This window comes from Haliotis asinina, chromosome 4, assembly GCF_037392515.1.
Source record: "Haliotis asinina isolate JCU_RB_2024 chromosome 4, JCU_Hal_asi_v2, whole genome shotgun sequence".
Taxonomy (NCBI): Eukaryota; Metazoa; Mollusca; class Gastropoda; order Lepetellida; family Haliotidae; genus Haliotis; species Haliotis asinina.
The window spans coordinates 71,044,891-71,061,595 of record NC_090283.1 but is presented as its reverse complement, the minus strand read 5'-3'; the positions used below and the strand labels follow the sequence as shown (position 1 = coordinate 71,061,595).

General features: G+C 40.7%; 1 protein-coding gene across 1 annotated transcript; it reads left to right on the top strand.

The window, feature by feature from the left end:
• Positions 1-4,171: 4,171 nt before the first annotated feature.
• On the top strand, positions 4,172-16,490 carry LOC137282693 (monocarboxylate transporter 9-like). The gene is made up of 6 exons (XM_067814479.1): positions 4,172-4,298; positions 8,376-8,571; positions 9,278-9,421; positions 10,829-11,794; positions 13,664-13,714; positions 13,919-16,490. Exons 2-6 carry the CDS (start codon positions 8,376-8,378, stop codon positions 13,996-13,998), a joined length of 1,437 nt encoding a protein of 478 aa, XP_067670580.1. The 5' UTR covers positions 4,172-4,298; the 3' UTR covers positions 13,999-16,490.
• The last annotated feature ends 215 nt before the right edge of the window (positions 16,491-16,705 follow it).

The window sequence follows — 16,705 nt, the reverse complement described above, 5'->3', positions numbered from 1 at the left end:
TTAATAAAACCTAGTATGTTTAAAATGAAAATTATATTACTGCACCTTGTCCCTCTTTCAGGAGTCTGAAATACATACATGGTGCATCACAAAGTTTTCAGAACTGTAATGCGCGTGCATTTGTACGTTCATGTAATGTGTCTTTGAACGCAATGCTGTGTATTGTAGTTGAACCTCCTTATGTTCAAGTACTCGACACCAAGACGAAGTGACCGTTTCTCCCTTTCCAGTTAAGGCTAATGTATCTAGAGTTGTGGTATATAAGAATGTTTGCTTACCTGCTCCACGGCCAATGCGGTTTGGGTAGGGCTACGATGATATGACTGTGTTTACTAGGAAACTTCCTTGTAAACGCTGGCACGTAATGTTTTACAGTTACGCTTTACTCTTCCACAAAGAATTTCGCTTGTGTTTTCATCATGACGTAGCATTCCATGAAACGATTGCTTTCTCTATCTGACGTCAACACATCTGATATTTAAACAGAGGGCGATCTGCCTCCGGGATATTTTACATACGTTGATTTGCTAAGGATGTTTGTCAGCAGATACAAATTTCAAGTCACTGAATGTCTCTAACGTGTCGATCAATATTGCATAGTTTCACATAAATATTGTACGTAAATATGTACGTACGTACATCACTGTCATTCACATTTAAATGTTTGCTTGTCTGCCAAAATATCTCAGTAAGCAAGCATTGTATAAGGTCACATACTGACACCATCACAATGGCATTTGCATGACACCGATTCTGTTTTGAGATGAAAATTTGTCTTCCTTGTGGCTGTTCTCAAAATAATATTTAACGTCACATCGGCCATACTTCAGCCATACCATGACGAGAGCAATCCATGCGTGAAACCAAAAAATATATATACCATAAAACCTGTTGTCACAGGACATTGACATACCAGCATTTACAGGTTTGGGTTTAAAACTAGCATGCTCTGTTATTGCAGAAAACAACACAATCTTATGGCAATCAGTCGCGACATCAGGCTCTATGTTTTTGTGACGAAGTTCTCGAGTGCTTGGTTACCCCGTGACAACTTCCTCAATTTGCCCATTCCTGTCTCCGCTCGTTTTGCTATCAAGCGGTAACTGTTTGAGTAGTCTAATATCTAGGTTGAGAAATACTTTGTACAACCCGAAATCTGCGAACAGACTCGACCAAGCCCTTTCCACATGTATAAGAAGCCTCTGCTAAATTCATCTGAACCATTTGGCTGCACCGTCATATCTTTAGAATTCAGAATTTTCTTCACTCTCCGTTGATGAGCTTTGTCGACGTGTAAAGTAATGTGCATGAATGAACAGTTGTCACGTTATATTTAGCAATCTATTGTAAAAAGATTTAATGGGTTTGGTCGTGTATTGTGTTTGTTTTGAATTGGATGTTTCTTTTTATTACAGTTATCCTGTATAACGCATGGTGTATCTTATAATGTTTACGTATTGACTGTGAATTGGATTGGTTCACTGATGTATGAATGTGCGTAAGTTAATATTTATCGTCACATCGGCAATATCTCAGTGACGAAATCAACTTATACAATAAAGACGTAAACATTCTGAAGATGTGAACGTTCTGAAGATACGAATATAAAACTAGCATGTAAAACTAACATATTGTAATTAAAGAAGACAATACAATATGAAACACGGGCTATAGATCGCCAACAACTGTAGGGGGATTACTATCCCAGGGACTATGGGGACTTACAGTGTTCCCTCATTTATGAAACATAAAAAGTATTTTCAATAGGAGTGAATCATGAACTAATGTAATCATTTTATTATTGGCTAAGTGGTGTTATTGTTTTATTAGTCTCACATGTTAATACACATTTAAATCAAAGTCTTGTAATGCCGTGTAGTATGCTGTCGTATCCTTGTGTTGCAGCGTCATGAATATGATAATAATGCAATAAGCTTCATTATCACATAAACATGTTCAAACATGTATGCAGTGAGTGAGTGAGTTCAGTTTTATGCCGCACTCAGCAATATTCCAGCTATATGGCGGCGGTGGTCTGTAAATAATCAAGTCTGGACCAGACAATCCAGTGATCAACAACATGAGCATCGATCTGCGAAATTGGGAACCGATGACATGTGTCAACCAAGTCAGCAAGCCTGACCACCCAATTCCATTAGTCCCCTCTTACGACAAGCATAGTCGCCCTTTATGGCAAGCATGGGTTGTGAAAACCTATTCTACCCCGGGACCTTCACGGGTCCAAATATGTATGCATATTCTATAAACATCCATCTAGGGTCCACGCAGGCAGCAAAGGTACTGTATGACCAGCCGTCAATCCAGATTTGAGGAGGACATTCTATGACCAGTCTATTGCTCAGTTTAGATTTACTCACGAATAAAGGTGACGATGCTCCGGTCTGCATCCCTTGTAATGATAGAACCACACTCAAACATGCCCTGCTTTATTGTATTTATTTTTTTATCACAAGGGGTAACTATTCAAATCACTAACTATGAAGGATCGTTTTAATAATAAATTCTACCAACCAGTCACGTGACAAGAAGTCACATGATATAACAATGTGCAGTCAGAGCACATGCGAATCGCCAAAGCGATCGGACATGTTGAGCACGCCCCTGGCTCGTTAGGTTATCAACACGAAATAATACTAGCAGTACGTGGTGCTGACATTACTTTATCTGTTAGCGAAGTTCAATAAACTTTATTTCTGTAAACACGATGGTCTAATCGCTCGACTGAACGACATATTCACAAAAGGTGGACGCCATGTTAGGCGGGGAAATCTCTCAGTTCTAACCAAACTGAATAGCAGAATAGCAAACTAAAGATGAACATATTGAAACATGCTGCAGCCTGAGAAAACAGAATTTTCGCCTATAGAGTGAGTGAGTGAGTGAATGAGTGAGTGAGTGAGTGAGTGAGTTTAGTTTTACGCCGCACTCCCTATTGCTATCGAAGCTATGTTGACTCTCTTAAATGAATTCAAGGAAATGAACGTGGAATTTTCACATATCAGTTACACGATGAACGGTAATATAGAAAGGCTCATGGATTAGAAAGGCTCATGGATGTACACAAAGTCCTTGCAAGGATTCTGGGGATTACAATGATTATATCAGTGATTATGAAATCTCTCGTGCACAACCAAACAATGATTTCTCCCGTATGGAATCTGGCGAGCCACGAGACGAGAGTCAAACTGGCGACAAGCCGGCTGAAAGCATTCGTGACCAACTCGTGTTATTCTGGAACAGGTCGACTAGTGCCCCCTTGGAAGGATTTCATTTTGAACTTTGAACAACTTTACACAAGAACAATAACGCTATCCCTGTTTGATTCCAATGTTTCTTAATACAACGAAGCACTCGTACATGATATTGCTGTTTCTACGTATTCACTTGAAATATTTAAACTTCTTTGATACAACAAAAGGAGAACCGTATTTGTTTAAGACATATTCTAATGTCATTATATCCATCTGCTCTCCTTACGTTTCCAATGTAATAATCACATAATAATCACAAACGGCATTTTTGTTGCATATGCGAATTTGTTTTCTGTCACATTAAACCCAAAAGCTGACACTCAAAACTGTCATAAACATATTTCTCAAGCTGTACATTCGTTTAACCTTGCTGCCATACCCCTAGGAGAATTTTAAATGAATTCGCTTAAAAAATATGCCTGACTAACAAAAGTAAAGTATCCCCCGAGATGTAAAATATATAACCAATTTTCAGGATTAACGTTGATTAGTTAAACTAAACAAACAGAGTGAAATGTTTCTCGGCATCGGCGCGGTTTTTTATCGCTTTTTTTAAAAAAAAGTTTTTTACTTGGCCGCGCCCCGATCATCCATTTGTCCCGTATAAAAATGAGGGCGTGTAAGAACGAGTGTGGCTGAATCTACTACTCGTTAACACGTGCTAAACCCAAGCTGTATTTCTGTGAGAGAAAAAATAAAAATGTGTTCCTCACGGATCACATATTTTCTATCAAAAATTTAAAAAGGGCAACACTGAAACGTATTTGCAAAGGGGATGACCGTACTGCTGGTTTGCCCTCGGGATGTAGCACATTTTAAGAGCCATGTTTGAAATTCAGAGTTATCTTTCCTTGATAATAGCACTAGGCTATTTTACTCTCCACGCCCGTTTGCACTTTGGCAGGCCCCAGTCGTAAACATAACCACGAGAGTCGTACGAGACGCCATCCGACTTGCCGGAACGACACGGTTATTTACGAATGTGTAGACTGGGTGGAAGAATAGGAGTCAACCTTCACCTTACAGGTAAGTCCCGGTTAACCTAATTTTGATGTGCATAAGGATACTTTATAGACAGGTAACACATGACCATTTACTGTCATTTGAAGTATCGTTTACAGGAGCCGAAGTATTCTCTGAGTATATTCCCCTTGAGAGGTTATATAAGCCCATTTCAATCACGACATATTCATACCTACCGTCGTTTATTTGTAGATTTTAAATACATGGCTAACATGACCAGCAATCGTAAGCAGCTGAATGGATGGTATAAATCCAGCGAGGGAATCGTGCTGGAAGCTAAAGCAATGAAAGTACCCACAGTCCTTATCATGGTAACCTAACCTCTGTTGCCTGCGACCTAACTAGAGATAAAATGTATGGTCGTCTCATGAACATGTATCCGCCTTCTAGTCTCAGTTCACTGCATTTCCAGACCGTTTGACACAAATACCCCTGAAAGAGCAAATCACTCAGTCATGCAATATTAATGTAACTTAATAATGTAACAACAGTCTGTATTATTTCCGTCAGTAGCGCCCCGGGCCAGGAGGTATAGGCTGAAGCAATACAACTATGAAACAGCGAGTAGGTACACTGTTGGGCGCTCATACAAGCACAGGCACGCACGTATCGCACACATACGTACAGACACACACGCACACAAACATACGTACAGACGTCCGCGTGCACTCTCCCACATACATATGCATGTATGCACATACGCACTTTCTCACAGACGCACTCTCTCACATGACTGCAAGCAAGCACAGCAATACGTTGTTCAATTGTCCCTCGGGGCCAATGCACTCTCCCACATACATATGCATGCATGCACATACGCACTTTCTCACACACGCACTCTCTCACATGCATGCAAGCAAGCAAGCACAGCAGTACGTTGTTCAATTGTCCCTCGGGGCCCATGGGCTGTTATACCCTCGATGAGTACTGATCTTTCATTGCCCTTCCGACGAAACAAACACACATAAACAAACATTGAGGGTACATCGATTTATCAATCCATGGCCCCCTCGTGACCAGTGAAAAACTTAAAGTACATACATACATGCATCCATCCATCCACCGCCAACATCTACTTACTTCCATCACGTCATCAGCAAACAGTAACATTGAAATCTCCAAAATATCAGGGTATAATTTCCCTATAGGAACTATTTCATTTTCTAATTCCCGAGAGGGTATATACGCCCCCAAACATTTAAAGTCAATTTATACTTTCCAGATTTTTTAAATCTTCGTATTTTTGTGACTTTTATTTATGGCTAAAGTCCATTATAATCGTCAGCGGCTGCAGAGAGACGATATACCAGCTATGGCCCATGCAGGTAGCGAAAGTACTTTAAGTCCCCACCGCCCCTAGTATAGTGGGTTACCTCTGTAATTATCGGGGATATTTATATCCCCCTTCTTATGTGGAGGTAGTAAATATATAATAGACTGTGAACAGGTTCCTTGAAAATGTCCGGTATAGTTTTTAGTTTTTAGCAGAGATAGGTAAGAATTGGTCCTTTGAAGTTTTTATCATCCCAACAAAAACCTTTTCCTTGTCATTGCATTCACTGAAGGAGTCCCTGTTCAGTGTAATATGGTATACGTACCTGTTAACATGTAGAAGTCGTGTCACATGTACACATGTACTGTTGAAATTGTACACAGTGCGCCAACCGTGACCGACAATTTTATGGAACCACAGCGCGCACAGGACTCTTGCTGTGTACCGACACGTTGCGGCAGTGCGTCGAAGTTAAAAAAGTAATGACAGTCTGGGGTTTTTTTTCACTGGTATATATTGCAAGATCTATATTGTAACCATCTTAGGACCTTTCCGAACAAACCTGCATTATCCTTAAAAAATCCATTCATCCTCCCATGGGTGTGAACTTCCCAGGCTTTTTAACGTAATATTCTTGCTGTTCTAACTTTGGCTAACGTTTCCTACAATCGCCAACGGCTGAAGGGATGGTGTAAATTCAACTAGAGTCCATGTAGGTAGCAAGGGTACTGTAAGTCCCCATGGTCCCTAGTGTTGTTCTCGATCTGTAGCCTGTTTTATACTGTATTGTCTAAATAGTGAAATTACTTTTAACTTTCCAAGCTAGTTTTCATTCAAATTGTGATATTGTTTTACTGTCCTTCGTTGACAGGATTTATAATGTACATGTGGTCTTTTTCACTGTTGAATGTTCTCGATGGCTGAGATATTGCCGATGTGACGTTAGATATTACCTCACTCACTCACTCACTCACTCCTCTCATGGGGGAGAAGCAATTCGTCAGGGTGGGCCAGTAAAAATCACATAATGCAGTATTTCTGTCGGAGACCTATGCTACAGTCCTCAGGCAAATCCCACTGTTCTTCCTTCCTCTAAATATATGAACGCTTTATCCCGTCAGTTTCCATTCGCCACATCAAAATCTAGCTCACTGCCTTCACCCGAGAACACTTGGTTGAGTCAAGCCTGCACTCTAGCAGTTCTTTTTTTCAGTTTACATTGTCACAAACGACACATGCATTGCCAATAGTTATGTTCAGGAGGTGTTATGGGTATAGCACCATACAGAATACTACTGAGAAAAATATTTAATCTTGCCCCACAATCTTAATGAGGACAAACCGACGTAACTTCTGATCCGGGCTCCACGTCGGGGCTGGGACACATGTGGTCCAAAGTTCGCAATTAACTTTCACGTGCCAGTTATGGGTTTACACAACCTCACTTAATCGCAAAATTACATCTTATGACACCATGAGCTCTTTTCACGAGGCAACCTTTACTAAGGTTAACCGTAACTCCCATTTTTGGACATCGCATTACGGTTACCGTAGTGACTAACGATCACTTTAGCGCCTGTGAAAGGAGGCCCACACCCTTACAATCAGTTTTCAAGAATTTTCGGGAAACCGGTCCAAACAGGATATTCATGTATTGTTCTCTCTGTATATTTTTGTGTGTGCATACCTAGTATGGTCCTCTGGTTTCGAATTATGAAAGCCCATGTGCACAACGTCATGGAAATGAAATAGATGCACTATCAATGTCAGTCTGTTTCTGGATGCATTAGCCACTGAACAATACTTTAGCGTCCATGTCAAACGGAAGGATGTAACCTGTAGGGCATCTCCTAGAAGCATCAATAGAGGCACTGAAGCATGTTAGAAAAAACGATTTATCTTTTCAAATGCACGTGTAATACTTGTGAATATGCAAGCCGTATCAAGGCAATTTATACAGGCGTTTAAGGGCGGTTGCTTGAACCAACAGGTTGTATGGTCGACATGTAGTATTTGATTTGGAAAATGACTTGAGCAGTATATGACCTGTTTGACAGGGTGAGTGAGTCTTTTCTACACTGCTTTTAGCAATATTCCAACTGTGCATGTATCACGGCGGAGGGCACCAGAAATCGGCTTCAGACATTCAAGCCATATCGGGAATCAGTCTCGGGTTTTCGGCGTGTCAAACAATTTGTCGATCTGACCACACTTTCTGGAACGTGTGTGCTTACACGACAGTAATTGAGCTTGAGACACCAAACCTGAGCCACGACACTGACGTCGCGTACACAAGTGGCATTGACCTGAGGCATTACATATTTATATACAGATGACTGATACATTACACTTCATGTATACATTCCATTTTTTATACGTGTACAAGTCACACTGACCATGGAAATCTTTAGGTTTTTTTACAGGGTCCATATACAAGAGATATTGACCACTGAAATATTTTCTTTATATTCAGAGATCCCACAAGAAAATTGGCTATGTACATATATGTTATGGCGTTTTGTTATCGATCATGGATAACATTGTTTAAGAAATCATCATGTAACGTTGTGCTATATTCGCGCTTCACTCTGAGGGTGAGAAAAAGCTGGTGGAACAGCGCCGCCTCATTCCTGACATTTAGGGATATTGACCACGGACAATATCTCCTTTATACACAGGAGTCAAACATAAGGGAGAATGGTTTCTTGTATCTACTGATGGCGTATACAAGTGATATTGACCATGGATATATATTTCTTTATACACATGAGTCCAACATAAGGGACAATGGTTTCTTGTATCTACAGATGGCGTATACAAGGGATATTGACCATGGATATGCCTGGGTGGCGCTGCTGTCCGTCTTCAGCATCCAGTTCATAATTGGAATCATGACGTACTCAACAGGAGTAATAAATATAGCAGTAATGGAAGAAGTCGAAGGCGATATTACAAAAACTTCATGGATTGGTTCAACTCTTTTTGGAACATACACACTACTTGGTTAGTATGAACACTGTGTCTGCAAATGGCAGCCATAGAATGCACAAATCTTGTTTATGAAAATAAAGCCGTCATAGCTATTTGTATTGAGAGCGTCAGGCAGGTTTATGAAAAAATATGCAATTGTTTTCTGAAACCTAAAATGATTATGTTTTCTATCAGCATGGACAGAATATAAATCAGTAGCTGTGAAATGTAAACGCAATCGCTGTATTTTTGTGATAATTTATACGTCAGGTATATCACCATTTTTATTTTGATCAGCGCAATACTGATTGAATGGTATCAATTTCCACATGGTCACCCTTGAATGCAGAATAAAGTCCCTGTACAAAATATAACACTGAGAAGTCTGAAATACCAACACAATAACCAGCCTTATAAGTATATTTAGTCCTTGCTTCCTGAATGTTCCAGGGAAGCATGGAACCTTTGCCATGTTTCGATGACATGTCGAACAAACCAAAGAGGAGTAACTCTGAAGTGCAATGATTTGTTCTGAAGTGCTACCTTAAAGACGTGCCGCTAAAATACTAATAGCACTGATCATTTATGATACGAAATGTAACCCAGAATAACTGTCACTCAAAACACTAAACGTTGTCACACAATAATAATTATTACTAGTATTTAATCATAATACAAAATAATGTCAGGCAATCATACTATGTTCACAAACATGTTCTGATCGTTTTCGTATACGCAGGTCCCATTGCTGGCATTGTTCAACAGAGATTTGGTGCGAGACTCACAGCTATGACAGGAGGTCTGTTGATGCTTCTAGGAATGTCTGTAGCCTCAATCTGCCGAACTGTGATCAGCCTTCTACTCACGTATGGTGTTGTTGCAGGTAGGATGCTATTGACATTAAATCCATGATTATATTGAGCAGTTGAAGGGATGGTGTAAATCCATCTAGGGTCCATGCAGGTAACAGACAGGTTTATTTCTGAAGTTCTAGGCCAAAGACCCATCATACAAAACACAGGCACACTGGTACATCATGTTGTACATGCTTGAGAATAAACGTTGTTCACTGTAACGATTCCTACAAAGTTGAAGGTCACCCGTGCAGTCGTCCTCACTACAGTACTCTATGCCTGTGCAACATTGACACTGTACAGAAGGTACGATCAACCACTTCCATCTCAGGTGTCTCCGCACACATCCGTTGGTAGGACAGGATCCCAGACATGGAGGTCTTCAAGCAGGAAGGCATGCCAAGTGCCATCACCACCAAGGATCACTTGAGGTGGGCAGGCCACGTCTCCAGCATGTCCGATGACCGCATCCCGAAACAACTCACCGATTAGAAGCGCAAGGTGGGAGGACAGGGGAAGCGCTTCAGGGACAGCCTGAAGGTCTGCCTTAAAGACTTCTCTATTGACACTGAGTCCTGGGAGACGTTCGCTGCTGACCGCCCCTCCTGGCGCTGCGTTGTTTCAGCAGGAGCCCGAAGAGCAGAGGAGCAGAGCGCCCAGCAAGGCCAGAGCAGCCAAAATCAACAGGAAAACCCCAACCCATATCTGCCCTTGCAAGCCATCTCCGGGCCCATAGGTGCAGCTCAACATCCAGCTGTCAATGGTCATATTCGAGAACGAATGAGGAACAACAACAAATTAGATTGCAGCGTTAAGTGTTCCTTTCACAACGTGTCCAATGTGACGTTAAATATTAACTCACTCACTCCTAGCACCGTGACCTACCTTCAGCTGATGGCGATCTATAGCCCGTGTTTATATTGTTTGTCTTCTTTCATTAAAATTACATTATAATGTTAGATGACCTATTTTGAAAGAGTTTATATTGACTTTAAATGCCGTTTGGATGGAGGTGATACGCATGATGGAATTTGATAGGGGTTGATAAAGTATCCCTTCAAATGCACTTTAATTTGAAGAACGGGTAAACATATGTTTAAACATCATCATGGTTCTGTTTCATTATATCCATGTTTCTTATACAACTAACTACGCTTATAATGAACACGACTATGAGAAATCCTATCCTGTCTTATCCCATCCTATCCTGATCGTAGCATACTGTTCCTGAACATATAAAGCAATCATGTTTCTTTGTTTTCATAATCTAAGTGTCAATGTTATAAGTCTAATAATCTAAAATTCATTTTACTTTAACATCAGTTGAACCTTTCGTTGATTGAGTACCTGACAAGGACCAATTTATAAATATAGATGGTGGATAGTATGTATTACGTCAGATATACATTGTATACAGTGCCTCATTGTATTTTCAGGTGTAGGTGTAGGCCTTGGTGGCAATGTGATCGGAGCGATACCAGGGCAGTACTTCCGTAAACGAAGGCCTGCAGCATACGGAATCTGCATGACAGGATGTGGAGCTGGTCTGTTTGTGGGAGGTCCACTCTGCCGGTACCTGCTGCATCACTATAACCTTCATGGAACATTGTTGATAATGGGTGGTATTGGATTCAACATGTGTGTGGCAGGTGCGTTACTGAGACCAGTGACTGTAGACAGACCACGTCCAGTTGAAGCTGGACCAGAAACACAAGAAGGCGTAGTCTTGAAGACATTTCCAACTGATGACACAGTTGATATATCACTGACGGATGAAAAGTCACTTTGTTTGGTGAACGAAGTTCACACGAGGCATATGCAGACAACAGACAATTCTAAAAAACCACAAGTCACGATACAATTTGAAGAATCGACTTCTGTATATGAAACCAAACACAAGAGGGAAATGTGTTTCAATTGGCCTTTGTTTCGCAAAGCATTTCAAATATTTGGACAATTTCATTTTGTCATGTATAGCTTGAGCATTATGCTTTGGAGTCTTGGGGAAGGTGCTTGGGTGTTCCACTTGCCGAACTATGCTGAAAGTAAAGGATGCTCTCCAACAGAAGCTGCAAGTCTCTTAACTGCTATGGGAGCAGGGAGTATTTTCTCAAGGGTATTTGCAGGAATGGCAGCCTCAGACTCCAATATAGATGCCGTGTTGCTACAAGTTGGGTTAGCGGGTTTAGCAGGAACAGTTTCATTCTTGTTTACTGTTGGCCCATCTTCATACATGTCACAGCTGGCTTTCAGCTACTTTTATGCGACATACAGCCAAGGTATTAATACCCTCATCGGACCAGTCATCATAAATCTGCTTGGTTTGCCCCACGTTGCTGTGGCATATGGAATCGTGTGTTTCTTCTGTGGTCTTGGTCATTTGTTGGGTCCTCCTATAGCAAGTACGTGAATCTGTACTTGTAGCTCATATTATACTGAGTAAAAAAACAAACTTCACATTCTTTCTTCAGGGTACTATAAAAGAACAAGTGATGTAAGATGGTTAAATTGTTATTATTTCATTGCTGGGATCTATGTGATGTACTCTATACACCTACAGTGACACAGTCAGTTCCATTTGGCCGTTCCAAAACATGGGTATACTGTATGTCACAAGAGAAAAAAATCGAAATTTCTCAGTTCAATATTGTGTATGGCCGCCCCGCGCATTCACCACTGCCAGACATCGTCTCCTCATCGACTGCCTGATGCTTGTGGACATGTGGTTGGGGATTCTGCGCCTTTGCGCTTGGCAGCGCCAAAGTTCCTGCAAATTTTGAGGCTGGTTCCTCAGACCACGAAGCCTCCCCCGAAGTGCATCCCAAACGTGCTCTATTTGATTAAGGTCAGGGGACCTCGATGGCCAGTCCATGACGTTGATTCCAGGGTTTGAAGTAAATTTCGTGTCAACATCGCGGTATGCGACCGAGCATTATCATGCTGGAACTGTAGACCTGGGCCATGAGCCACCATGAAAGGAACGAGTTCAGGGGTGAGCACCTGGTCGCGGTAAGCAGTAGTTGTGAGGTTTCCACGGATGACCAGAAGTCGGGAACGGTTGTTCCCACAGAAAACACCCCACACCATGCAACTTCCGTCCCCGAACCTGTCGACTTCCTGTACACAACACTGGGCATACCATTCACGACGTCGTCTCCACACTGTATATCTTCCGTCCGCGAATCTGAACGTAACCCTGGATTCATCGCTAAAGACCACTCGATTCCAGTCTCTCTGGGTCCATCGGAGGTGACGTTGGCCCACAACAGATGTTGACGTTGATGAAACGGCGTCAGTATTGGCCCACGATATAGACGTCGAGAATGGAGATTGGCAGCCGATTCGAATGGTCTATGAGGACAGTAGACATCTAGACATCTCAGTCCTGGTAAGTGTAGCCGGCGGAAATCTGTCAAGTAGGTGACGTAGGACGATTTGACGGTCTTCTGCTCGTGACGTCACACGTGGACGACCCGACCTTGGGCGATCAGAAGTGGTGCCAGTTTGTTGTAGACGACCTTTTGCGACGTCAGTAACTGTTCTTCCCTCTTGCAACATGCCAACGGCATGTTCACGTCGCACATTTGACAATAGTGCCATTTAAAGTACCTTTAGAACTGTGGTTTGTTTCTGTAATTCTTGAGGCCAGTGCAAACAAGTGCAAAATTAATGAAGATGACCGTGATCAATTGTACGTGCAAAACCTGATTCGGCACTAACGTCATTTGCACGACTAATGGATGGGTTTGAGTGGGTTTTGCTAACGTTTTTCTAGAGTCGAAAGATAGGGATACCATTTCGGATACATAGATGTATCATCAGAGAAAAATTGATCATTATTTTTTAAAATTACATTTTGTGAAGTTTCTTTTCTGACTCAGTATATTTTTCCAGAAGCTTTATATTTCTGATTACATCGCTTCACTGTTGCTTCCATTTCTGTCAGTGTGTTATACCCATAGATATCTCATTTTGGTCATAATCAATGTACAGTGTAATGACCCTTGGACAATTTCTCACTTTTCAGTCGGGAAGGTAAATGTATCAGTTTCATTACATAAATTGACAAGATTGCTTTGAGGAAAAGATGTCTGTATCTTTGAGAGCTGCGTATGTGAATTGTTGTCAAAGATGGTAGTATGTTAAAACGTGTATGTTGAGTAATATGAGAATTGTTCAGTTATTGAAGGGTTGCAAGAATTTTGCCTGTGCACTGAAATATTTTCTCTTTTTAACGCTGCATTATTCTTATTATTTTTAAACTGTTTCAGGCACCTTGTACAAAAGAACTGGAATATACGAGTACACATATGTCTTTGCAGGTAATGTGTGATAGGTTTATATTTTGTTACTCGCAGAAGGGATATGTAGCAACATGGCCGAACAAACAGTGACAGACAGATATAGTCTATAGACAGATAGTTCTATAAGGGTTTATTGAAATGCACACTAACTGCAATTTGAAATGCACTTTTGATTTTTGGTAGTCATTTACTGGATGTACGTATTCTGTTTCTTCATTTCAGGTACATGCTTGGTCCTTGGATCGGTTGCAACGGCATTGACACGTTTGGGCAGATGGAATAAATCTACGCTTGAAATTTAAGAGGAAGAGAGTGACTTCGCTAGAATTGTGGTGTGGGACCTAAAATATTGGGTTAGGTGTATTTTGCATGGGTCGGTGTGTAGGTTGGGATGAGATCCGGTCTTAATGTTGTCAGGTTTTGAGTCACACATGCGTAGTGGGATGTAGGTTAGGTGGGTGTTGCACGTGGATGTTGCTCTGAGTGTAAGGATGTGGGTCAGTCGCTGTTGCCGTCGGTAATGAGATAGGTGTCAGGTGGGCGTTGTGAATGTTGCTATGGATGTAGGTCAGGCGTTGTTGCCGTCGGTACTGGAATGTATGTCGTATGGGTCTTTTGGGTGCTGCTGTTGGTAGAAACCTATAAGCCGTTGGAAAAGACCACTTCCCATAATCTATACACAGAGATGACCACTGTCCATAACGTGTCAACAGATAGAGATTACCAGTGCCCATAAAATCGAACAGTTTGAGATGTCTTTGTCCACAAATCTATAACAAGAGGACACCACTGTCAGTCATCTCTAAAGATTACCAGTGTCCATAATCTATAAAGTCAGAGATGACCAGTGTCCACATTCTATAAACAGTTAGAGATGACCAGTGTCCATAATCTATAATCACTCCAAGATGACAGTCTCCATAATCTATAAACAGAGATGATCAGTGTGCACACTCGCTAATTATGGCTAAAATATTGTAATATTCATTACTGATTTTCCTAGTATCTGAAATTGCTGAAGGATACATGTTGGAAATTATAGAAGTTAGATGTTATTATTTCACTCTTGAACACTAGACAAGTATTCATAATCACTTAGAAGCATCACTGTACCATTGCCATAACTTTTCATAACTAGTATCGCGATGATTCCCAACAAAGTGTGTGCTCGGTCGTAATGTGGTAATATCGTCACCTACTTTCGTGACATGTAATTTCTATTTTTGCTTCGGCACGTTAGACTACAAACTGACATGTTTTCCCTGAGGTTGTATAATGTTGTTGAAGTTAAAAGGATCATTACTATGGATGTGTTTTACCTTCTAAGTCCAGTGCTCTTCGGGAATTGTCCCAAACTGTCCATTGCAAATTCAGAGTTCGCGGCGTTGTCGCTCCATCGTTATACGTTGCCGCATCACGCACTTGATCACTACTCATGTTTACCTTCTATATTTAACCACTATTTTGGGGGGAAAGTGTTCAGAAACATGTCTTTTCGACATGACAAGCATAGCTGTGTTATTCATGCGCATGAATAATTGTTATTTAGCTTTATGACTATGCTACCATAATGGAACTAGTTTCTTGCTCCATGTCCATTGCAGTTCTATTGTAATTACGGTAAGTTTGTTAAAATCAAACCGAACTTAATATTTGGTCTTAATTTGGTATAAATTATCCTTGAAAACATTTTATTGCAACAGGACATAGTAAGAGTGTTTTCCTGATATTATTTAATGCATTGTATTGTACGATCAGATCACTCGACGCAATCGAGTGACGTTTTGACATGTTACCATGACCTGTCACTAGCGTAATGGTGTAGGTCGCTTTCACGTTAGTGTCTTGTCTGTTTTTGTTTTTGTTTTTTTGTATTTACAATTAGATCCTAGTTATGATGAATTCAGTCCTTAAAACCATGACACAAAATCCATTTCATGGAAACTCTGTGATTGAGTTTTCTACAAAATAACGGCTACAGAAGTGTAACATCAAAGGAAGCCGCCATTACGGTAATATCATAACTTAGATACCAAAACTTCTTGTCCGTTTTCTTAATGTTTGTCTTATGAAATACTTAACTCCATAATTATTTTCTGCGATAAAAACGGACTTATACAAATTAACACGGACAACTTAAGATCATCTGGTTAAACATATTTTCATGTATTTACCTTACCTATGTGAGGTCGTCTCTACCGTCATGTCACGGCATCGGCTCAGTTAACCTTTTTCTTGTCCGTTTTGTAATGTTACTGTCGATCATAAAACAAACCATGCCACAATTTTCCTTGTAAAATTCGGACAAAACGGACATTGAAAGGACAACCTCATGTGCATTTGTATTGATGTAAATTTGATTTGTTTATTTCCAGTGTAAACAAGCCAGTCATCTACGTGGATTCTGATTGCCTAATATCTAGTCACATGACATGTCAGGAATCTATATAAGCTCGGCGCGAATTTCGAACAGGGGCTTGATCAGACCTCCTCAGAGGCACTACTTGTGTAATAGCTGATGTTGTCGATACCTTTAGGCCCAAACACAAATCCATAGAATATTAAAAGGACTAAACAAGAATATTTATATAGGTGAATACACTATTATATATATCATTCTCCTTGGGAAATTCAATTGCTAATATAGGAGATTATTTTATTTCCATTATTGGTTCATTGAAGTAAGTTGATATGCTGATCACTGAGCTTTATTAGGAATCCTGACATGTCACACCTCTGATATCAAGTGCAAACATACTGTAAGAAAGGACCACTTCTGAATATTTATTAAAAATTTACATTTGTTGTTAAATCCTGACTTGGTCTCTCATTTACTGACGCTCCAGGCTCGGGGGTGTTACAATATATAGAATTATCATTAAAACGCCCTCACGGCATCAGAAATGAGTGGCCACTGTAATTTGATAATGCCCGCAAAATGCTTGAAGACTGCCAGTATGAAGCCCTTTGTTAGGTGACGTCAAAAGTAGCTCAGCTGTTGATGTTCAA